Source organism: Idiotropiscis lumnitzeri, chromosome 1 (genome assembly GCF_059441095.1).
Source record: "Idiotropiscis lumnitzeri isolate Australia: NSW breed Sydney's pygmy pipehorse chromosome 1, RoL_Ilum_1.0, whole genome shotgun sequence".
NCBI lineage: Eukaryota > Metazoa > Chordata > Actinopteri > Syngnathiformes > Syngnathidae > Idiotropiscis > Idiotropiscis lumnitzeri.
The window spans coordinates 22,391,142-22,413,313 of NC_142391.1; the positions used below are offsets into that span (position 1 = coordinate 22,391,142).

General features: G+C 41.9%; 4 protein-coding genes across 5 annotated transcripts; 2 read left to right on the forward strand and 2 right to left on the reverse strand.

The window, feature by feature from the left end:
- Nucleotides 1-660: 660 nt before the first annotated feature.
- Nucleotides 661-5,158, forward strand: ptges2 (prostaglandin E synthase 2). The gene is made up of 7 exons (XM_088289479.1): nt 661-992; nt 1,810-2,019; nt 2,121-2,176; nt 2,487-2,639; nt 3,177-3,377; nt 3,771-3,888; nt 4,680-5,158. Exons 1-7 carry the CDS (start codon nt 696-698, stop codon nt 4,818-4,820), a joined length of 1,176 nt encoding a protein of 391 aa, XP_088145605.1. The 5' UTR covers nt 661-695; the 3' UTR covers nt 4,821-5,158.
- Nucleotides 5,159-5,263: 105 nt separating this feature from the next.
- Nucleotides 5,264-14,644, reverse strand: LOC148343777 (outer dense fiber protein 2-like). Of its 2 annotated transcripts, none has more exons than XM_088288361.1 (16): nt 14,247-14,644; nt 13,652-13,753; nt 13,441-13,565; nt 12,930-13,053; nt 12,399-12,530; nt 11,494-11,571; nt 11,251-11,322; nt 10,995-11,111; nt 10,372-10,497; nt 9,604-9,713; nt 8,689-8,824; nt 8,509-8,619; nt 7,530-7,790; nt 6,751-6,851; nt 6,348-6,636; nt 5,264-6,003 (listed from the first exon to the last, which is right to left on the reverse strand). In XM_088288361.1, exons 1-16 carry the CDS (start codon nt 14,355-14,357, stop codon nt 5,857-5,859), a joined length of 2,142 nt encoding a protein of 713 aa, XP_088144487.1. In that variant the 5' UTR covers nt 14,358-14,644; the 3' UTR covers nt 5,264-5,856. The 2 variants fall into 2 exon arrangements, with proteins under 2 accessions (XP_088144487.1, XP_088144495.1); XM_088288369.1 differs by having other exon boundaries at nt 13,652-13,750; nt 14,247-14,564.
- A 355-nt stretch (nt 14,645-14,999) lies between these two features.
- On the forward strand, nt 15,000-16,635 carry LOC148343778 (uncharacterized). The gene is made up of 2 exons (XM_088289526.1): nt 15,000-15,713; nt 16,370-16,635. Exons 1-2 carry the CDS (start codon nt 15,329-15,331, stop codon nt 16,522-16,524), a joined length of 540 nt encoding a protein of 179 aa, XP_088145652.1. The 5' UTR covers nt 15,000-15,328; the 3' UTR covers nt 16,525-16,635.
- A 76-nt stretch (nt 16,636-16,711) lies between these two features.
- Nucleotides 16,712-21,104, reverse strand: seta (SET nuclear proto-oncogene a). The gene is made up of 8 exons (XM_088289339.1): nt 20,859-21,104; nt 19,969-20,026; nt 18,791-18,933; nt 18,602-18,705; nt 18,410-18,523; nt 17,694-17,864; nt 17,487-17,618; nt 16,712-17,413 (listed from the first exon to the last, which is right to left on the reverse strand). Exons 1-8 carry the CDS (start codon nt 20,929-20,931, stop codon nt 17,390-17,392), a joined length of 819 nt encoding a protein of 272 aa, XP_088145465.1. The 5' UTR covers nt 20,932-21,104; the 3' UTR covers nt 16,712-17,389.
- Nucleotides 21,105-22,172: the final 1,068 nt, after the last annotated feature.

Genomic DNA, 22,172 nt, shown 5'->3' on the forward strand with positions numbered 1-22,172 from the left:
AAACTGTACTGTATTTCTTTTTAGTGCCGCAAATTTACGGGGTGAGTGGTGACCACACGAAATTAATAAGTACCAGGCTACACTGTATTTCATCGTATAGCCTCTTTACTAAAGAGGCTATGCTCGTCTATTTGCGTAACTGTAGAAAGCACCAGATTACGGCATTTCTTTGGATAGTACCCACGGGTATCTACCTAACTGTAGAGTGGATGGATATAATATTGGGTGTTTATTTACTTAGCAAGCGTTATCGACTGTGAAATGTAAGTAATTAAAGTGTTAGAATGTATTTTTTTAGCATTCATATATTCCATTTCATTTTTGCCGCATGTATGGAATTTAATCTCAATTTATTTGTGATAATTTAATTGAAATGTTATTCTAATTGCATTGTCAATGATTTACTGTGGAAAATAGTCTTGAAATAAATAATCACGAAATCAGTTACATTAATGAAGAAATATTTAAAATAAGCTCCAGTTTCCGTCCACATTTCCAAAACATGTGTGCTACGTTGATTGGATACTCTAAATTGTTCCGATGTGTGAATAATTATTCGTAAAGTGAAAACAGCCAAACGTACCTGTGACGTCACTGGTGGGCCGTGCTTAGCCCGGAAGACGACCAAGCTGGTACGTAAAGGGTAACTACGCAACCAGATCGCAGTGCATTGTGGGACTTTATGTAAACCCAACATGGCGGCGGCCTGCGCCAGATCGCTGGTTAAGGTCGGTTGGACGATTTTGGAGAGTCCCGCTATCCGCCGACCCGGCACCGGCTTCCCATTGCCGGGGAACGCCGGCTCCAGTGTGTCCCGGAGGTCCTACTATGGCGGCGGTACCGGAGCCCGCTCCGGGCTGCTGTGGTCTCTGCGGGGTGGAGGAAACCGAGCTGCGGGCTGCGCCTTCCTGCTCGGCGGCGGTGTGGGGCTCTACCATACCGTCAAGTTCTACTGGGCTCAACAGCGACAGCTGGCCCAGGCGCAAGCCCAGGTGAGATGGCTCATTCTCTGGGAGAGGAAAGGGAACTCTGGCTTGCATGGAGGACCGGGGCTTCGTGACAACTTTTCTTCAAAATGTGTATATTAAACACACAACTGCAAAATCATCCGTTTCTATGCTTGTCCTATCTATGTTTGTTTGAAATTAACTTTGTTTTATTCCAGAAATTAGTGGCAAAACAACTCCTCATTGCAAATGTACTTTTTGTCATTTAGTGCAGCTACCATTTTTTCTTTTATCACATTCATATTTTTTGTTCATAACAATTATCTAATTCACTGGCTTTCATTTTCAAAGCGGAGTTCTCTATATTAGCAACGATTTTGGAGCATTTTCACTGCTCTATCTAGACTCAGAAAATTGTGTTTTATGGTAATATAAGCAACACAAGAAAGAACTAGACGGTCTTGATTACCCAGGATTTTTTTTTTTCGTCTCGATCGTTTTCTGTTAATGGTCTTTCACTTGTATAGCGCTTCACACTGCTGTCACATCTACCTGCTGATGACATACCATCAGGAAAAACTGGGGGCACTATCTTGCTCAAGGATACTTTGACATGATCACAATGGCCAGGGATCAAACTCTCAACCTCTAAGATGGGAAACGACCACACTACCAATGAGCCACACTTCCCTCATTTTACTTTTACCCGTTTAGTTATTGGCAGTGGGACATGGGGCCGTTTCACCCTTTGTGTGAAACGGCACGTCACGGCGAACTGTGAATGTGACTTTGACGCTAATAAGTTTTGCTTTTATGACACCTCAAACTATGTAGGTGGTGACAATCTCCACGTGTGTTTCAGGTGGCCCCTGCAGGAGCCCCTTCGCCGTCAGCGTCTCCGTCCCTGACGCTGTATCAGTACCAAACGTGTCCGTTCTGCAGCAAGGTGCGAGCTTTTCTGGACTACCACGGGCTGGCCTACCGTGTGGTGGAGGTGAACCCGGTCATGCGGCGGGAGATCAAGTGGTCGGCCTACCGGAAAGTTCCCATCCTTATGGTGGACGAGGACCTGGTACCGTGCCACGCTAATGCTAAACCGCAAACATCTGGAGTTATTCTTATTTGTCCACGACGTCAGCTTTTTTTTGTTGTTGTTTTTAAATCAAACTGCAGCAGCTGAACGACTCATCCGTCATCATCAGCTCACTCAAGACCTACTTAGTCAGCAAGTAAGCCCCCGCTGTGTGAACAACTACCTTGACAACTGCTTTGATTGCCTTAATAACTACACTGATAACTACCTTGACAATTGTCTTGGCATCTAACTCAAGAACATTGACAACAACCTTAATAATTGTATTAATGACTACCTTGACACCGACCTGAACCATTATCTTGCAGACCAACGTAACAACCATCTTGACAACTATCTTAACTACTCGCACAACAATTACCTTCACCAATATGTTGACAGCAAACAAAACTACAACTCTGGCAAAAACTTTGACAACTGTCTCATCAGCTACCTTTTTTTCCCAGGGGTTCCACTATGTCGGACATTTTGCGCTGTTACCCTGAGATGAAATCGGTAAACGACAGCGGCAAAGAGGTGACGGAGTACAACAACAAGTATTGGCTGATGCTCAGCCAGGACGAGACGGCCGCCGCCTACCCCGACAAAGGCATGCAGAAGTAAGACAAGTGGCGCCAAGCAAGCCAGCAATGCTCAGCTAACACAACGTTCAACGTCATATCGATGTGTTACTCACTGAATTTAATACACACAGAAATGTCAACTTTGATGAGGCTGCGTTTAGCATTGGAGTTGTTTACTTTTTTTAATATAATTTTTTAAAATGTCAAATCTAGTTTGTTTATGTTTTGTTCTACTTTTTCTAAATTCAAAAATGTGTTTTTCTTTCTAACCCTATTTTTTCATGTGTTGAGCTTTAAATTTACATTTTTAAAAACTATAGTTAATATTGGTATTTTTTGTGAACATTTAAAAAAAAATCTTACACAATTTTCCTTTGATATGTACACGCACACTGTCACACACCCAAATGCATGGAAACGCACACAAAACAGAAAGACATACACACACACACACACACACAAATACAGACATGGACACGTGAAAAGAGACCAACAGCGTCCACGCATTTCATGTCTGATGCCATCTTTTGATTTGCGCTGTTAGCATGCTATTAGCGTGACTTTTAATTCCAGGGAGGAGATGAAGTGGCGTCAGTGGGCTGACGACTGGCTGGTGCACCTAATCTCGCCCAACGTTTACCGCAGCACGGGCGAGGCCCTGGCATCCTTCGACTACATCGTGCGTGAGGGCAAGTTCGGTGCCCTGGAGGGAGTCTTCGCCAAGTACGTCGGTGCTGCCGCCATGTTCATCATCGCCAAGCGCCTCAAGAGCCGGTGAGTGAGTCGCTCGCCATCAGCGATCATTTGTGTTGACAATTAATATTAATGTTAGCGCCGTTTAAATAATCAACAATCAGCCCATGTTATTGACGATTTTTTGCACCCTCACATTTTTTGCAGATTTTTCTCTCTGTTGTAAAGTTAAAGAAATACTAAAGGACAAAGTATCTCAGTAAATCTCTACTGTTGTAAACAATAAGTCGCCCCCAAAAAAAGAACTTACTTACTTAATTATTTTTTTTTAGTTAATTGTCTGATTAAACAAACTTTTATTCTGCCAAATATCTGCATCGGCCTCCAAAAAGCCACATTGGTCAGGCCCTAGTTGTGTCAATTTTTACTTTTCATCACTGTCCAGTGATAAGCGAGCGAATGGTTTAATCGCAGACACAACCTTCAAGACGATGTGCGTCAGGACCTTTATAAGGCCGTCAATGACTGGGTGGCGGCCATCGGCAAGAAGAGGAAGTTCATGGGCGGAGAGCACCCCAACCTGGCTGACTTGGTGAGCAAATACTCTCGACCACACACCCACATTTTGAAACGGATGGAGAAAAAAAATTCCAGAACATTAATTGATTGCTTTTCATTTGTCGGTTGGGTCACAGTCAGAAAATTAGAGACACGACAATTAATTGATTTATCAACAGCTAATTGATTACCAAATTAATTGACTATTATTTGGCTAATCGAGTGACCTTTCAAAAATTTTGTTCAACGTAAAATTGTCCAAATCCTCTACATTTCAGCCACGCAAGAAATGTCCACAGATTTCTGTAGTCTTCCATGAAAGTAAACTTTGCTTTGTGTTTTTCCAAAATAAGACATTTGGAAACATTTGCTTTTACTTTTCAAAAACGATTCTCAACATTTCGGCTTGATCATAATCAATTTATGATTGTGCATTTTCTGCTATTAATGTCCTGGCTTTGAATAACCGGACAGAAATTGTTTTTATTTTTACCCTATTCATCAATTAATAAAAAAAATAAAATAATGGATAGATTAATTGGTTCATAAAATAATTAGTTGCATGCCTTACTCACTACTACTAATTAAATCATTAATTAAATAAGTCAAAATAACTATTGATTAATTGGGAACCGATAACTGTTGATTAATTCATATGTTTTTGCACCGCTGTTATTCTATATAATGATATTTCACCAATTAGGGGGGTCTGGATCGGGCATTCACAGCATATTGTCAAAACCTATTAAAGAAAACGATGGTTCCCAAAAGAAAAAACAAAAAAGTCATCTCACTGTAGTTTTGGTTTTTGCTTGTCCCTGACAGGCTGTGTTTGGCATCCTGCGTGTGATGGAGGGCCTGAAAGCCTTTGACGACATGATGGCCAATACCAAAGTGAAGCCATGGTACCGGCGCATGGAGGCGGCCACGCGCAACCACGATGGACGTTCACAGTTGTCCCGGTAACAGCATAGAGGACATTTGGACTTATGGATGCTCACGTGAGCTTCCTGTTTTTCTCTGGTATATTCCACTCACGGGCAATATTCAACGCAAACAAAGTCTTTTTTTTTTTTTGTGTTCCTGAATGATTCGCAATAAAAGCAGAAGAAAAGGTGTTAACTTATTCTTGTGTTGAGCTTCCGGGATGCAAGATGGTGATGCTGCCATAGAAAGGCGCTCTTGACTTGATGTTTGTCTGAAAGTAAAGAGAAATAAAAACGGTTAAAAATTCAAACAACTGTTCTTGAAATGCAGGATTCATGAGTGTGCTTGTAAAAAGCTTCAATAAAGACAAGAAAGTGGTTGGCTGTGTTTTTATTGATTAGATAATGTGATTTTTACAACTGTCCAGCTAACAGCTATTTGAATGTTTTTTCATGTTTCATATTTTTGCCCAACCTAACATTTTTAAAATCCTGTCTAACTTTAATTTATGCAGTACTGTTGCTACTGTTGAGTTTTGTATTATTTAAAAAAAATCTAACCCATAGTTTTCATATTTTTTTAATCCAGTCTAGTTTTTTTCTAGCCTTAACAAAAAAAATTCCCATTTATATATTTTTGTATTTTATATTAATTTCTAACCATAGGCAATGTTTTTATTTTAATTCTTTTTTTACGCATTAAGTTGAAATTTGGATTGTCCAGCTAAAATCTTACTGACTTTTTTTCCTAATTTAATATAAGCCTTTTTTATCTTAATTTTTTTTCTTTCCAATGAAAATGGCTATCCTTTGACTTATCACAAACTAAGTCAAGTTCAGCAAAACCAAAATAAAGAAAGCACAATTGAAAGCAATAAGCATAAATTCACCTCTGATTGGTCCTGTGATTTTCTTCTAATGAGCTCCTCCAGCCAATCAAAACTTAGCTTTTTTGTATCAACTATAAATGTAAGGAAAGAAATCTGGCCAACATAAATGTCATGGCACGTGGTCACGTTTATTTGTGTTTCCACCCAAAACGGAGAACTCAAATGAACGTTTGTGAGGTTTTGCCGTCAGCTGGGGACGAAAGGCTCGCCAAAGACGTTCCCGTAGGAGGTCTTGAGGAAGCGCACGTAGTTCTGCAGGCTGCGGTTGGTCTGGTCCGACTGGTCCAGACGCTCCTTCAGGTTCCTCAGTTGGTTCTGGAAGCGACGCTCCATCTGCAGAAAGGGAACACGTCACGAGTCGTTATCCTCCCAACCCAATCCCAAACTTGATTCAGCTCTGCCTCCACAGAAACCTTAACAACTAACTACCTTGACAACTGCCGTAATTACCTCAACAACTAGCTTGAGAACAATATTAATGACCTCAACAATTATTTTAACTCCCTTGTCAACTACCTTACAACAACTGTCGTTACCAAGGACCACGACTGTACCTTGTCGACTACCTCGACAACTACGTTAAAAACCAGGCCAACTATTCTCACAACCATCATCACAACGACCAGGATAACTTCGGAAGGAAGCCTCAGGTGACGAGTCGCAAGGCACGCGATCACCTCCTCCTTGCTGCGATGCAGCTGACTGAGCTGTGCCTCGGCCCGACTCAGTTGTTCCTGCAGGTCCAAGGCTTTGGACTGTGACCTGCGCTCCTTGTCCAGGACTCTCTCCACGCTTTGGCGAGCCTGCTGCTGGGCGTCGACAAGGGTTTGCTGGAGCTGCTGGGCCAGGACGGCATTCTCGCGGCTTTTCTGCTCCAGCTGCTGCTCCACGCTAAGCACGCTGACGTCCTTCAGGGTGAGTGCCTCGCACATCTCCTTATTCTCCACACGCATGGACTCCAGCTTCCTGCAGGGACGCACACACACACACACAACGGTAACGGTCGAAAAACAGAAGACACTTACACGACCTGAAAGGTATCAGACGGTAACAGAAAATGACAGCAGAAGTTGCTTTTACCTTTCCAGGTTGTGTATCTTCTCTTTAAGGACGTTGGTTTCCTCCTGCAGCAGCATGTTCCTACGTTGAGAGGCCTCCAACTGAGAACCTTGTTGTTCGACCTGAAAAGCAACACGGATTAATAACAAGAAAAAGACTTTGCACATCATCCAAAAATCGACATTGGAAAAAAAATCTAGAACATCCAAAGATCTAGATTAGACATCAAAAGATCTTGAATGACCAACATAGTATTGGATCAAAAGTACTAGACTACCAAAGTCTAGTACATTCAGAGGTCTATGATATAATAAGTCTAGAATGGCCAAAGCTGTAGAGCATCCAAAGCTCTAGATCATCCAAAGTAAGGTACCCGAAGCACAAAAATATCCAGGTGTCTAGACTATCCTAAGACCTTGGACATACAAAGTTTTAGAACATCCAGAGTCTAGGACATCCAAAAATCAAAAAACAACCAAAGACATGGAACTTCAAAAGAGAGCTTTGGACAGGGGTGCCCAAGTCCGGTCTGGTTCTCTTGTTTTAGGTGTATCGATATTTCGACACAACTGATTCAAATGGTCAGCTCATTAGGTTTGTAAAAGCGTGATAATGATCCAAATGATCACAAAACCAAATATCCAAATAGAGCGCCAGGAAATGCCCAAAAAGAATGTTGCCATCCAAAGAAAGGGCGACTACATACACGGAAAGATCAGAACATCCAAATAAAAAGTAAGATTGAAGACACCCACCTAAAGAAATAGAACATCCAGTGATGCAGAACATTCTTCCGGTACCTTGCACCTGACTTCAGCCAGGGTGGCGTTGTGCTCCAGGTTTCTCCTCTGGTGAGCGTCGGCCTCCTTCAGCGCCTGTGCCAGCTGCTGCTCGCTCCTGCGCAGGCGTTCAGGAAGTGTTTCCAGCTGGCGCAGGCGCACCAGCTCTTTCCTCAGCTGCTCCTGCTCCCGATCCTGCGCCGCCAAGGCCTCCCGAGCCTCCAGTTGGGCCTCGTTCACCTTCAGACGTTGCTCCTCGCACTGCAGGTCCGCCTGCTGGGCCTGACCAACATTGAATACCGTTTTTATCCATCTGCTATGTGCTGGTCCAGTCGAAGATGGTCTAGTCCGCTTTGCCGTGGGCTAGTATTATGTACTCTGCTATGGTCAAGTCTGGGTTAAGACAGTCTAGACAAGGATGGGATAGTATTGTCTAGTACCACCAAGCATAGTCTTTTCTACTTGTAGTCAGTCCTGAATAGCATGTTCTAATCTCATTAAGTCAAGCGTGCACTAGTTTGTTATCTCCAGTATAATCTTGGATGGGTTCTCTTATAATAGGCTGGTCCTACTATGACAAAGTGAGTCATTGTTTAGACCAGGTTAGGACAGACTACCCTAATCCTATATAGTCTCTCTTAGACTAATCTATTAGTATAGTCTAGCATAGTCTAGTACAGTCTGGGATGTGATAGCATATAATAGAATAGTCAAGTCTGGCCTATAATGCAGTCGAGAGTAGGACAGTCTAGAAGGGACTGAATGTCTTCGGATAACCTAAACTGTGTCGTTTGTCACACAGTCTCGGACAGTGTGTACCAGTCTAGGTTTGGATAGTCTGTCATTGCCTAGTTTGTCATAGTTGTATAATTTAGGATAGTCTAGTCCACTCCACATATCAGATGCACTAATATACTCATTATCTTATGTTAGCATGCTACCGGGCTACTATTTCTGGCCGTGCTTGTGAATCCTAGAGCTGCAGATATATGAACCATACCTTTCTCTTGTATTTGTCCAACACAGCTTCCTGTTTTTTGTACGACGCTCTGAGCTGCTGTGTTTCCTCTTGAGCGACTCGCAGCTTCTCCTCGCTGGATGTCACCTGAGCCTGAACGAAAGCTCAAACCTTAATGCTGTCCTGTGGGGGCTTGCTATGATTTGCTTTACTGTCCTATACCTGCAAGGACTGTTTGTCTAGCGCCATCGCAGTGTTGAGGGCACTCAGATGGTGGAGTTGGTCTCGGAGCTCCTCCCTCTCGCCACGATTTCGCTCGTCGGCCACATGATGCTGAGCATTCCACTCGCTCACCTGCCTGGTAGAATGGAAAGGACAGTCTAGTCTAGCATAGTCTAGTGGGGCAATCGTCTAGCATCACATAGTCCTGCAGGACAGGTGCCCTCGAGTATCGGAGTTGGTGACCGCTGATCTAATATGTCATATTTTAACATGGGAAAAGAAGACGCACAATTGCGTATCTCCGCACAGTCTAGCGTGGTAATAGTCGAGTCTAGCATCGTCTAGTTTTCATATTTTGATATCTGAAAGCACTGGAGATTTTATCACATGGAGTTTAGCATCGTGTAGTCCACCATAGTCTCTTCCACTTGAGTATAATATAGGGATAGACTCGTCAAGCATCGTATATTCTGGTACTGGGTAGCATTGTATGGTCTACTATGGAGACAGTCTAGTCTAATTTAGTCTAGGACAGTCTAGTTTTGCATATTAAACTAGAACCTGTTCCAGTCCAGTCTAGTCAAGTCTGGTGTAGTGGAGGCTATTATAGTAAAACTCTAGACTAGCGCAATTTATCGTGTCGAATTTATAGAAAAAGACTTTTCTTGCTGAGTCTTGTGTTCAACTTTCAAGCATCACAGCTCAGCCTACTCTAGGTTATTACAGTCTTAAATTGGGTATTATGGTCCGGCCTACTACAAAAGTCGATCTCAATACTTCCGTGTATTTGTCATGGTTCAATCAGCAAAACAGGATCGCCTTGAGTAAGTAAACCTTAATCTTGTCTCGTCTAATGTTGCATAATCTAGCACATTAAAACATGGCCTGGCAGGGCATGACACAGCGTGTACTCACAATTTGAGGGCTGCGATGTTGTCTTCCAGCTGACTTCTGGCCATGGCTTCCTTGGAGATGCGCAGACGCAACTCGCTACACGTGGACAACGTCTGCGCCAGCTGGGACTCCTTCAAAAACTATCGTTACCTTCTTCTGCAGCCTCTAGTCTATCATAGTGTAGTAATTGTCGAGTCTAGTCATACTATTTTCTTTAATAGTCCAGTAATACTGGCATCAGGCATAGTCTAGTGTAGTAAGAGTCTAGAATAGCATTAGTCAAGAACAGTCTAGACTAGTGAAGTAATAACGCAGTCTAGCATAGTAGACCTGTATAGTCTAGTAATAGAGTAGTCTTGCAGCTGTGTGGGCTAATAGCAGTTTAGTAAAATAGTAGGCTAACATAAAATAGTATAAGCATAGTCTATCCTATCCTAGTCTAATCTGTTAGTAAGGTAGTCTTTTGCTGTAAATCTAGACTAGAATAGCAATAGTGTTGTGTCGTATAGTCTAGTATGGCACAGTGTAGACTGATAAATCTAGTCGAGCAGATTCTGTACTAGTCTAGCATTGTCTAACATATACATAGTGTAGTGTAGAACAAACTGGTCATATTTCCATCATAGTAATAGTGTAGTCTGGCATAGTCTAGTCTGTCAAAGTTTATTGTGGAACATTAAAAAACTACCGTACTTGAAATCAGGATAGAACAGTGTGTCTTTACTCACGTCTCGTCTAGGTCTAGGACAGTCCGTCTAGTCTTGAGTAGGTTACGTGGGTTTTGTGTACCTTCTCCTGCAGTCTGGCTCCCATCTGTCTGGAGGCCTCCTCGGCTCGCTCGGCATGCTGGGTAAGCAAGGCCAGGGCTGCCTCATCATCGTTTTCCCGTTGTTGATCGTAAATCTGCTGCAGACGCTGATTTAGACAGGGGTGGAGTTTAGTATATGCTGAGAGACGAGACTAATAAGTCTAAGTCTAGGACACGGAAGGGTAGTGAAATTGGGAAGCTGCCATATTCTGGTCTAGCATAGTCGAGGGTAGAAAAAGTTGAGTATGTTGCCAGTGTAGTCTATACGATAGAATGATAATTGTCGAGGGTAGCATAGCCTAGTCCTGCATAGTCGACTCAAGTGTAGTATAGTATTATTGTGGGCTTGTTTAGTAAAATAGTCTAGTCTAGCAATTGTACACCATAATCTGCTCCAGTAATAGTCCCCATCCATCCATTATCTGAGCCGCTTATCCTCACATGTAGTAATAAGTACTACGTAGTAATGCCGCTGCGGCAATTATAGGACGTTGAACGCTTCGTGCGCTGGACAACACCTCCGTTCGGACTGTGTAGACTCAAACATAATTGAGAAGCACTGGTCTAAAGCTTGATCATATTGCACGTTAATTTGAAACTGAACCTGCAGCTGAGCGGCCATTGTGACTTTTTCAGCTTGTGCGCGACTGAGCTGAGACTCCAAATGGTCTCGGGTAGATGCCAAGATCCTGGAAAGCTCCTCTGTTGTCTTGGCGTGGTCCTGATAGGGAAGACAGAGAGATCAATTTGGATTTCAACACTTATTACATGTTTATAACATGTTTAGTACAAATCTAGTGTAAGATAGACCAACAGTCATCATCATATCGACGACAGGTGTTTTATAATTCTTTTTTGACCTTCTCAAATTCCAAAGACTCTGTGAGCTGAGACGCTTCTTTTTCCTTGTTGCACAGTTTGGACACAAGTCTCTGAAGGACACAAAAACATCAAAGCATTTATTCTATAAACACATTCAATATAACAAGGTGATGGTCATAGATGTGCCGACAGTGGTTGATGACTTGAGTGAGGGTTATGTTGATGGTTGACTATGGTCATTTTATGGTCGTTAAGGTAATAGCGATTGTGAACATTCTCACTATATTCTCAGCCTCAACGTCGGCCAGCCTCCTCTTGAATGCTTCGTTCTCCTCAGAGCACCTTTCTGCCTCCCTCTGCTAAAGTAGAAAGAACACCGACAGTAGTACTCTACTAGTGCTAGTCCAGTCAAGCATATTCAAGTCAAGTACAGAAATGATTGAGTAAACTACACTAAAACTTTAACCATAGTTTAGTGTTGTTTTGCAATAGGCAAGCATAGTCTGGTCTAGAACACGGTAGCATAGTAATAGTCTAGCTGAGTCTAGTGTAGTAATAGCCTTGTATTGTCTAGTTTAGCGTAGTAATAGTCTGTCATTGACTAGTCCTGTATGGCAATAGTATAGCAAAGTCTCGTATGGTCATAATCTTGTACTGCCATGACTACCAAAGTAATAGTCTAGCGCTGTCTTGTTTGCAATAGGCCAGTCTACCATAAATTAGTCTGGTATATAGTCCAGGGGTGTCCAACTCTGCTCCTCGAGGGCCCCGATCTAGCGTGTTTTAGACGTCTCACTTCTCTAACACACTAGATTCAATTAATCAGCTCATCAGCAATCTCTGATAAGCCTGATAATGATCCTTTACATTTTGAGTCAGGTGTGTATAGTATAGTAATCATGTAGTATAGCATATTTCAGTTGCCATAGTCACTAAAGTCTATTTAGTGTCTAGTGGAGTATAGTAAACTATAATAGTCAACTTTGGAATAGACTCGTCTAGTAATAGACGAGTCCAGTATAGTGTAGTAATAGTCTAGTCTGCTACTTGAAGTCTGGTCTAACACATCCCAGTATCATATAGTAATAATCTGGTCCAGTTCTGGTTACGGTTTAGCATAGTCTGGCCTCGCCATAGACTATTCTAGCGTAGTCTAGAACATCCACCTTGAAAGCATTGATTGTACCTGGTGATGACTCCAGTCTCTGAGGAGGTCCCTGAGGCTGTGGTTGGTGTTGTCAAAGATCTCCATCTTCTCCATGAGAAGCTGCCGCCGCCGTGTAAGTGCAGACGCTTGGAGCTTGGACGGACGTTTGTCCTGCCGAGTCCACATTCAACTTGTTAGTACCACTGTCACCAACCGTATATAGACCTTTCCCATAATGTTTGAAAACAATTGAGTCCAGGATACTTCCAGGTGACAGAAAGTCAGTGACAACTGCTTTCTCATGACATAACATCATGCTTCGAGGAAATTTACCTCACATAAGATCTTATTTTCAGCTGACAAGTCATACTTTAAAACTTGGGTGGTAGAGTAGAAGACTAAAATTAACATTCAAACTGTTTATCTTGTATTCTCAATCACTCCACCTTGGTCAAATGCCATAAAAAGGTTTGTTTAGTCATGATGCAAACTGAGTTTTTGCCACCTGGAAGTACGTGGGACGTCAAGCTGAAAAGTTCTACAGCTTCGGCAACCTGGCTGATGAATTACCTTAGCCAGGCTGTCCAGAGTTTCCTTGAAGGACGTCAATTGGTTGGCCACCGCCACGCCATCCACCTCTGCCTCAACAAGGGCGCGCAGCAGGATCTCCGTCTCTGAGGGCGGGACCTGTCCTCTGACATGCATAGAAAACTCATCTAGTATAGACCTAGTGTAGTCGAGCATGATGTCTACATTAGCATAGTAATAGTTCAGCCTTGTACAGTTGTAGTCTAATGTCTACAAGTTTAGCATATTCTAGTAAAGTACTGCTTAAATAGCCTGGCATAGTCTAGTGTTATAATATAATTTATAATATGTAATAGTTTAATCTAGCAAAGAAATAGTCTAGCTATGCTAGAGTAGTATGCTAATAGTAGTCCCATGTAACATAGTTTAGTCTCTATTCAGTTTTTTTTGTAAAGCACAGCACACAACAGTAACAGTCTAGCACAGGTTGTACTTGTACAAGTGTATTCTAGCATAGTCTAGCATGGTACGTGTATTGTTCATTGGGTGTTACTTGTTTGAACGCTGCTTGTTTTCTTGCTCTTTGAGCAGCAGGCTGAGGTTCTTCCTCAGTGTCATATTGTCATTGTTCAGCTCGTCACTTTCTCGCCGGACGTTCTCAGACTGCACTCGGCTTCTCTGAACATAGAATATAAAATAAACACAAGACATATAGGACATACATTGTACAATATGCCTATGTTTACACGACATGAAAGAGAAACCTGATCTCGTCTGCAAGATGAGATTCCAGGAGGGATCCAAGGGGCTCGATTGGTAGATCTCCCACGATCACCTCTCGCCTGAATATCTCGACTCCTCTCCTGCTCAACAACAAATATAATCATAGTTTAGGCCAGTAATTGTCCATCCTGGGATAGCACAGTACTATAATATTCAAGTCTAATACAGTAATAGTCAAGTCTGATCACTCTGATATAGTAAAGGTTTATTCAAGCATAGTCTAAGACAGTTCGGAACTAGTCTAATACATTAAAAGTCTATTCTAACAGGGTTCAGTATACCACCAAGCAGGACAGTAATAGTCTAGCAATAATCTAGTCTGACATAATCTGTTTTAGTGGAACAAAGGGTTGGATTTTTTTCTTTCTTTCTTTTTTTAAATGTTATCCGTCGTGACACTTCCCGGTAGTAGTTTAGGCTAACATTGTCTAGTTCAGTAAGAGTCAAGCAGCCATAGTGGACGACATGACTAACCAAATGGTCTCTGTGCATGAACTATACATTAATGCAACTTGTTTGTGTAATAAAGAAAAACTAATGTATCATAAAATGATTTGGATTTGTGGTTCTGTTCACCTGCGGGGTCCTGCTGGGGCTCCTTCTCATGTGAACGTGCACGGGTGTGCTCTCGACTACGTGAACGTGAACCGGAGGAGGAGAGTGTCTCGGTGAATGTCCAGTTCTCATTCTTCCCTGACGTCAAACTCAACCTCATTACGCGTATTACCATAAGAAACAACCTCTCGGATTACTTTATAAATTAAACGACATCGCTATAAGACTAGTTAAATCACTTTTTTCAAATGTAAAAGTGACACAACTATAATGCAGCAGAGTCCAGAGCGACAAACCAACGCCTCCTGATGGGTCGTGCGGAAAATAATGCGCACTCTGATTGGTTGAATTCAAGAATCAGGCTCAGTGATTGGCAGAGATGCATTTGACCGCTGTTGTCCGTAGTTACTGCTACACACCAGCAGATACGGTTTTAAAAGGCATCGAGTTGACTGTTTGAAAACAAAAACTCGGGTTGTAGTTGAATGGTGAATTGCAGGTATTTTAATGTTAATCAAATATTGCTGTTCAAATAAGACCGCGTGCTTTTCCGGAAGTGGCACGAGCATCAAATCATAATGCACGTCACGGTACGCAGTGAGCGATAGCGAAACTGTCTTCATTGTTTTCGATGTTATTTATTTTTTTTTTTTTACTTGTGACCCCTGGTATGCTTTTTGGTGTTCCGGGTTATTTGGTGTTTTGTTTCTTGATGGTGCAAGTTTAATTGAGTGTTTAATTATATTTGTGAGTGTTGACACTATTAAATAAAGATTTTGGGGAAAAAAATGAAAATGTCGCATTTCCGGGGATGACCTAGCATAAAAGCATCGTAAAAATAATCGTTCGAAGTCCACAAAATGTTAGCGTTAATCGGTGGCGATGTATTGTAAACGGAGACATAACGCGCCACCTCCAAACATATTGTTTTCAATTGACTAAAAACGTTCTTGGGGTGGTTAATTGCTTCTGAATTTCGGTTGTCAATGCTAAAAACAATAGGTGCTAACGGCCCACACTAGCTACTGGGCGACGGGTGTATTCATGCGCCAGTGACTGCGTCGCACTTAGGCCTCCGCGTTTCGAGATTATCCACCAAAAAAATGGAAATAATCTCGTGTGTGTTTCTAATTGTGGTCGCAATGCAGAGGCCCGCCGCGGCGTGTGTCGCTGCCACAGAGGCGGGGAAGTCGACCAGCAGCGACACGCTCATTCTGTGTCGGGCATGTGGGCACGAGCTGGCCTCCGGCTCTGACACCATCACAACCGTGCACAGCCGCATGGCGTTGTCAGGCCGCAACCACACGCTGCCCGGGGGTCGGCGAGTACACGTCCAACTGTTCGAGAACCCACACGGCCTCCAGTTTGAAGTGGTCACCTTCCGCAAAGCAGACGTGGACAAGCGGTGGCCGGCAGACAGGCACTTCTCGTGGTTTCCGGGGTTCTCGTGGACCGTGGCCTCATGCCCGCGGTGTAGGGCGCATTTAGGTGGGTTGGGATCGTTTGTACGTTCGTTTTGACAGAGACGAATACACTAAAGGGGAGTCTTTTTAATGCTTTCAAAAAGATTTAGTACATTTCCTAAAGTACAGATTTTTTTCACATTTTATGTTTTTGCGTTTTTACGTTACAAGCTTTAAAGAAATCACCCCGTGATAAAGAATGGCCTTTGTTCATTTTTTTTAGAAATCAATTTACACACTACTGTAAACTATTAACTATATTATACACTGGTAAATTTCAAATGAGCAAAAATTACATGCATTAAAAAGCCTTCTGTTAGTCCACACTACTGTTAACTATTAACTGTATGTTATACACTGGGAAATTTCAAATTAGCAAAAATTAAATGCATTAAAAAGCCTTTTGTAAAGAAAGTTTTTTCCCACCATAGAAAATGTCTTTTAGAAGTTGTTTACCCTCATCCTAAATCAACATTTAACATAATTAAAAGTTGATTACATTTTTGAAAAGAATTAACATTTAAAAAAATTTGCAATTTCAACTTTCAAAACAAATCAAAATGAATAACTTTCCCATTTTAAATATTCGATTTAAATTTGTTATTAGAGGATTTTTTTCCCACACCAAACGGCATTTCTCCTCATCCTTGCCGAGATGCTAAAGAAGTTTTGTCGTTTAAGGTTGGGCCTTCCAGCCAAGCTCATGGCCTGCCACCATCACGCCGCCGGCATTTGATTCTTCCGACCAGACCTTCCTGGCTCTAATTGTAGAGCGCCTACTGAGAGAAGACTTTGCCTCAAGCCTGCTCATCACCCCTAAATCCTTCATCAGCTGACCTACGGTGTTTGAACACTCCCACACACGTGTATATACACATGAACATTTTTATTATTGAATCAAAAAGTAGGTTTACACCTCAAACAGTTCCTTTCCCTACCTCCTAGCAGAAAAAAGGTGAAGCCGGGATGTTTTTTTTTTAATATCCATGAAGTAAGCATTGGGGGTGGCCAAAATTTACAAGCTTTTTTTCCCATTTTGTTCTTTATTAAAAATGTCATTTCAAATTCAATGGATATCTGTAAAACAATACAATGAAAACAAACAAAAAAAAAAGTCCCATAGAAATGGTGTCAAAATAACCACTCTCTTGCCCCCTTCTCAGTCCACTGAACCCGAACCCTCCCATACTAGTAGCCAACATGCCTCCCCTCCTTCTAAACATGAAAGGAATTAGCTGTTGGGGGCGGGGGAATCTTCCAAAAATAAAAAATAAAGATAATGATGAGGTCTGCTAGTGCTAAGGTGACTACACCATGGCTTCTTCTCACCACACCTGGAAACAGGAGCACATCTGTGGGAAGTGTCTTCAAATTCTACGAGATTCTATTTTTTTTTTTATTATTTATTATGTAATATCTTCAACAAGAGAGCAAGAAGGAGAGATGAACCCCAGGGGTTGTGTATGTACGTATACTCACAATTGGGGGAGAAAATGTGCCGCCGGCCTTTTCTTAGCGAGAGAGAAAACGGAACCCGCGGGTGAAGGAGAAGGCTTCCGAATGTCAAAAATGAAGCGCACGCATGGACTTAATAAAACGACAAAAACAAAAAATGAACAACAAAAATAAACCTTTGCTCCCGAACATGACTTGATAAAGCAAATGGGGACTAGAACGGCGAGGAGGGCGCAGCTGGGCTTCTCAGTCGTCTTCACCCTCGTCGTCCTGCATGAAACCAATCAACAAATTAGTCATTGCAAGCGCCACAATCGACAAAATAAAATAACTTGCGCGTTACCTCTTCGTCTTCTCCGTCATCATCATCGTCATCTTCTCCGTCCTCGTCGCCCTCCTCGTCGATGGCCTCCAGCCCTTCCTCATCCTCTTCGTCCTCCTCGCCTTCGCCTTCCTCGTCGTCCATGTCAGGGACCTAACGACAACACTTTAATACTCACTTCTGGCGATATTGGAGGGGAGGTGTATTTCAGGTGGCGGTGTCACCTACCAGGTAGTACTGCAGCGGGTTAGGCCAGATGTCGTCCTTGATGACCTCGCCCAACTCGTCGGCGCCGGCATCGGCGTGGTCGGTGAACCAAGTGAAGAAGCTCTCGGGCTCTTCGTGTTGCCTCTTGCGGCCTGCTTTGTTCTGCGTCTGGCTGGAGCGCTTGGTCAGGTCCTTAGCAGAAAAATACACCAAAAAAAAGAATACACTATTTGCGTGCAAACTATACTGATTAACTGGCTGATATTAGCTCATGAGACCGTCATTCGAACACCCTGCCCCCCCGCCCATAAAATTCCTCTTTGTTTAGTAAAATACTAAATGACAAAGTATTAAACTGTCAAACACGTTTGCTTCCAAGTCAAATCCTTACTACTGTTTGCACGATGGGACTCCCCCCAAAATATTGTGCTCAATAGCAATGTTCACAACAAAATTGTGCACAAAGACCATTCTTTTTTTGCTTATGTATCAAACTGTCGCAATCAACCGACGACTACTACCAAGGAGGAATTAATGTCAAATTTGTTTTTGTCTATATCGACAGCCCCCACGAATACCCGTTACCTTAAAGCAAGGCCAGTATTGTCCAAATACCCGTTATCAGAATTTGTCCAGGTCTATTATTCAGTATACATTTTCAAAATTAATTTGTTTATCCGTCAAATATTGAAACAGGCCATTAAAGAATATTGAAATATCCACATTTTGGACCTTACCTTTCCTGATTTCCATTTGATTTCTGTCGACTTTGAAGACGGGTCGCCGCTCTCGTTCAGGTGGAATTCTTTGGAAAGCACTTTGTTTTCGAAGTACGGGTTCTCGTCAAAATACTGAGAGAAAAGAATGTGCTGTGTTAAGGACGCCACCATTTTGTGCCAGGCGTAAACATGACATCAAGATGTACTTACAAAATCTATTCTGTAACCTGACTTTATGTCTTCAAACTCTGTCACCTCCACTCGGCTCAGGTAGTGAAGCGCCTCCTCATCCTCCTCCCCCAGTAGGGCAGATACTGTGTGAGACAATTTAAAATGGAGTGAATAAAGGTTATGGCGGCAGCAGAAGGACGTCGGGTCACGCGGCTCGGGAGTTCCGACCTTGTGGGTGGTTGACAAATGTGGTGACCCAAAAGTTGGGGATTTTGGCGATCAGTTCCGATCTCTTCTGAAAGAACGGCTGGCGGAGTTTGTTGTACTTCTGTTCTACTTTCAGGATCTCCTCGCTTGCCTGCTCGTTCAACCTGCACAGATTTTTTTTTTTTAAATAATCCCATGTGATTAATAAACCAAATCATATTTACTGTAATGATTCAATTAACATGCAAAGGTCTTTTAAATGGCATATTTCACTGATCATTTCTGAGTCAAAATTTGATTTTTTTCCTAACAGATCAACTGTTTCATATTTGACTCTTGCGTTTCAATGTGCATCAATTTATTTTTTTTAACCCAATACGGAGTTTTGCTGGACTCATTGACGGAGAGTCATTTTTTTTAAACCTGAACTTCATTCCAAAATGTTTTTTTGTTTACGCTCACAAATCTCATTCACGGAACATTTTAAGTAGTACTTGCCATAAAATAAATCAATTCTGAGCCCAGTGGCGGTTCTCTCTTTTGAAAGGTACCGTTAATTCTCATGACTTTATTAGCTGAAAGTAAAAATGTTTTCTAGACTTAAAGGTGAGAAGTCATTTCCCGATATTAAATTAGTTAGCAAAATTACCTTTTTACTTCCCCAATCTCATTCATGGGACTATTTTGTAAGATACCATCTATTTTCATTTCAAAAATGAAATCTAAGTTTTTCTAAACAAATTTTGCATAAAACCACTTAAGATATTCAATGTGCTTGAAACTCTTGTACATATTTTATTTTAAAATCTAAAATGTCCCCTTGGCTCAACTGTTTTAACGTTGACCGTAACAGTAACTGGGTAAGAAATTGCGACAAATATTTTTACAAACCTCCTCCACCCAGCTAATTTAAAATTAAATAATCAATCTGAGGTACACTTTTTTTTTAAAAATTTTTAGCAGTAAATTGCTATAATTGCTTATTATAGTGTTTTTGTTACCTTGCAGGAACATGTCCACGTTTTGGGAACCATTTTATGTTTAATGTAAAATGCGATTCAATACCCATTCTATGGTGAAATTTAAGTGTGACTAACAAACCTCTCACGAATTGCTCATTTATGCTGCTTGTGAACACAAAATCGGGGGGTTCGTGTCAGCTTGAGAAGAAAAAAAAGACAACAGAACAATTCACTTACCTGTCGATTTCATTTTGAACTTCATCAATGTGTTCAATAGCTTCTTGCTGCTCTTTTTCTATAGGTAGGGGAAACAAAGCCATGTTAGAAAAATGAAGTGTTTTGCTTTTCACGTTGGAATTCGATGGAAATCACATTTGAAGTCCATTATCGTGAGTTGCGTTCACGGCCAATCGCGGGATTTCAGGCTCGTTGTTTCCTGCCGGCTGCTGGCCGCCTCCGAGGCCGCGTGGTTTAAATGTGGGACACACGACTCGACTGTTCAGAGTGCAATGCACCCGTGCGAGCTAGCTAGCGCGCTAGAAGCCCCTGAAAGATTCATTTAGCCACCCCCCCTTATTTTATTTTATCCCCCCCACCTACGTTTCATGAGCGGCAAAACATGCGTTTTCCATAATTTTTCAAATTGCTTTTAAATGCAACAATTAAACGTCGTATGAATAGTTAGGTAACAACAACAAGCTAGCACACGCGCGAGCGAACCTAACGCCAATAAATGAAAGGGACGGCTTTCATTTGGCCGCTCGTGGAACGTCACAATGGACTCCGAAATTGCGATGAACATTAAAGTATACCCGCGCAAGGCCAACTCGTGAGGCTCAAACGCCAGCTAACGAAGCTAAATGGAGGAGGAGGAGGAAGAGGAGCGGGGGGAAGCTAACATGGCTTCCCCCGTGCCCGACAACAGCACGCTAAGCTAACAAAACGAGCCACGGTGCAAACGAGCGGACACGAAAAGGTCGAATTTGAACAAAAGCACGAGGCAATGCCCATTATAGACGAGGCGCGTGGATAAACGCGCGGCAAAGCCACGCGTGGAAAATGCGTTGCGGGGAAGAAAGTGACGGGGGAAAATGGCGGTGAAACAAGGAGGCCGCCATGGCGCTTACCGGAGGTCTCGTCCGCTCCGTCGTGGTTCGAGTTGAGCTCCTTTTTACTCACTTTTGCCGCCGAGGCCGACATGTTTGGTCGCAAGGGGAGCAAATAATAAGAAGCCGGGTCGGGGTCGCGGGGGGTTTTGTTCTCGAGAGAGAGCGAGAGCGCGGCTCAATGGGCGTAAAGTTGAGACGAGATGAGGGGAAAAAAGCCACCAACGTGCTGCTGGCGTGCGCGCACACACAATGTGAGTGAGCGAGCCCGCACAAAGTAAGATAGGAGGCGCTGGTGGGAAGATCGATACAAAACGTCGATCCCAACTCTTTGCTTGATATTGACGGATACCAGCTTGATTAACAATTATCTGGTGTACTATCCGCATTAAATAATATTTTGTTTTATCACCTTAAAAGAATAGTTGAATGTATTTTTTATTTTGATGTACCGTTTATTTATGAATTTCGCTCTGCTTCAGCTGCATTTTTCTCTTTGAAAAAATGTTGAGTATGATGCTATGCTTTGGTAAGCCTGTATTTTCTTTGTGTGTCCGTATCAGGGTTAAAAATAATTGGAGATTTTTATGAGTTATTTTTTTACTTTATTTAGTTTTGACTTTCAACATAGTTTGAATTCAGAAACATTTGATATATATTTAGAGCGTGCTGTTACTTTTATTCCTGGATATATGCACTTGTTGTGGAGAGCAAGATTGCAAGTATTTTTTCACTAAGTAAATGGGGTGTTGTGTGACAAAAAAGTACAATTCCCAAACAAGTGTTTGATCTGCACGCATGCACAGCAATACTAAAATAAATATATTCAAACGGAACCCTAAAATCTAATGATATTAATTGACAAAATTCAGATCCTCTGCAGGTCACGGGAAGGCCAAAAGTAAGTTCACTCATGTGTTTTTCTGTATATTTGATGACATTTTAACTTTGATTCGGTGGGGTTTAAAATATCACTGTCCCGTTACATATACATATAAGAGTGTTGATGTACAACATATACAAAAAGGTCAACTGCACAAAGGTCTTAAAGGATTGAGGTGCAGAATCATGAGGAATTTTTATTGAAGACTTTTCAAGTCAATATGACAATGGTGACATTGCTGTGTCTTTTAATTGAAGAAATTCAGAACTGTCACAATTTGAGGGGTTTCAGGATTGTCTTGTTTGCTTGAGATTGATACTTTCAGTTTCTTTCATGTAAGCTCTGTAGTGATTTAGTAAAATATAGATCAATATTCTTTCAACCTAAAAAGTTACTCTATGATTCTATTTTTACTTGTTTTTATTTCTGATCATTTTTTAAAAGCTCAAGTG

Bases quoted from the DNA above. Each gene is read 5' to 3' on its own strand.
- ptges2 (XM_088289479.1), top strand. From the start codon at position 696: ATGGCGGCGGCCTGCGCCAGATCGCTGGTTAAGGTCGGTTGGACGATT. The intron at 2,020-2,120 runs GTACCGTGCCAC...ATCAAACTGCAG, and splicing joins TTATGGTGGACGAGGACCTG to CAGCTGAACGACTCATCCGT. The intron at 3,889-4,679 runs GTGAGCAAATAC...TGTCCCTGACAG, and splicing joins ACCCCAACCTGGCTGACTTG to GCTGTGTTTGGCATCCTGCG.
- LOC148343777 (XM_088288361.1), bottom strand. From the start codon at position 14,357: ATGAGAACTGGACATTCACCGAGACACTCTCCTCCTCCGGTTCACGTT. The intron at 9,714-10,371 runs GTACACAAAACC...TAGTTTTTGAAG, and splicing joins GAGCCAGACTGCAGGAGAAG to GAGTCCCAGCTGGCGCAGAC. The intron at 6,004-6,347 runs GTGATCGCGTGC...CCCTTTCTGCAG, and splicing joins TGCATCGCAGCAAGGAGGAG to ATGGAGCGTCGCTTCCAGAA.
- LOC148343778 (XM_088289526.1), top strand. From the start codon at position 15,329: ATGGAAATAATCTCGTGTGTGTTTCTAATTGTGGTCGCAATGCAGAGG. The intron at 15,714-16,369 runs GTGGGTTGGGAT...TTGTCGTTTAAG, and splicing joins GCGGTGTAGGGCGCATTTAG to GTTGGGCCTTCCAGCCAAGC.
- seta (XM_088289339.1), bottom strand. From the start codon at position 20,931: ATGTCGGCCTCGGCGGCAAAAGTGAGTAAAAAGGAGCTCAACTCGAAC. The intron at 18,934-19,968 runs GTAAGTGAATTG...AAATCTGTGCAG, and splicing joins GTTCAAAATGAAATCGACAG to GTTGAACGAGCAGGCAAGCG. The intron at 17,619-17,693 runs GTAGGTGACACC...TGTTGTCGTTAG, and splicing joins ACCCGCTGCAGTACTACCTG to GTCCCTGACATGGACGACGA.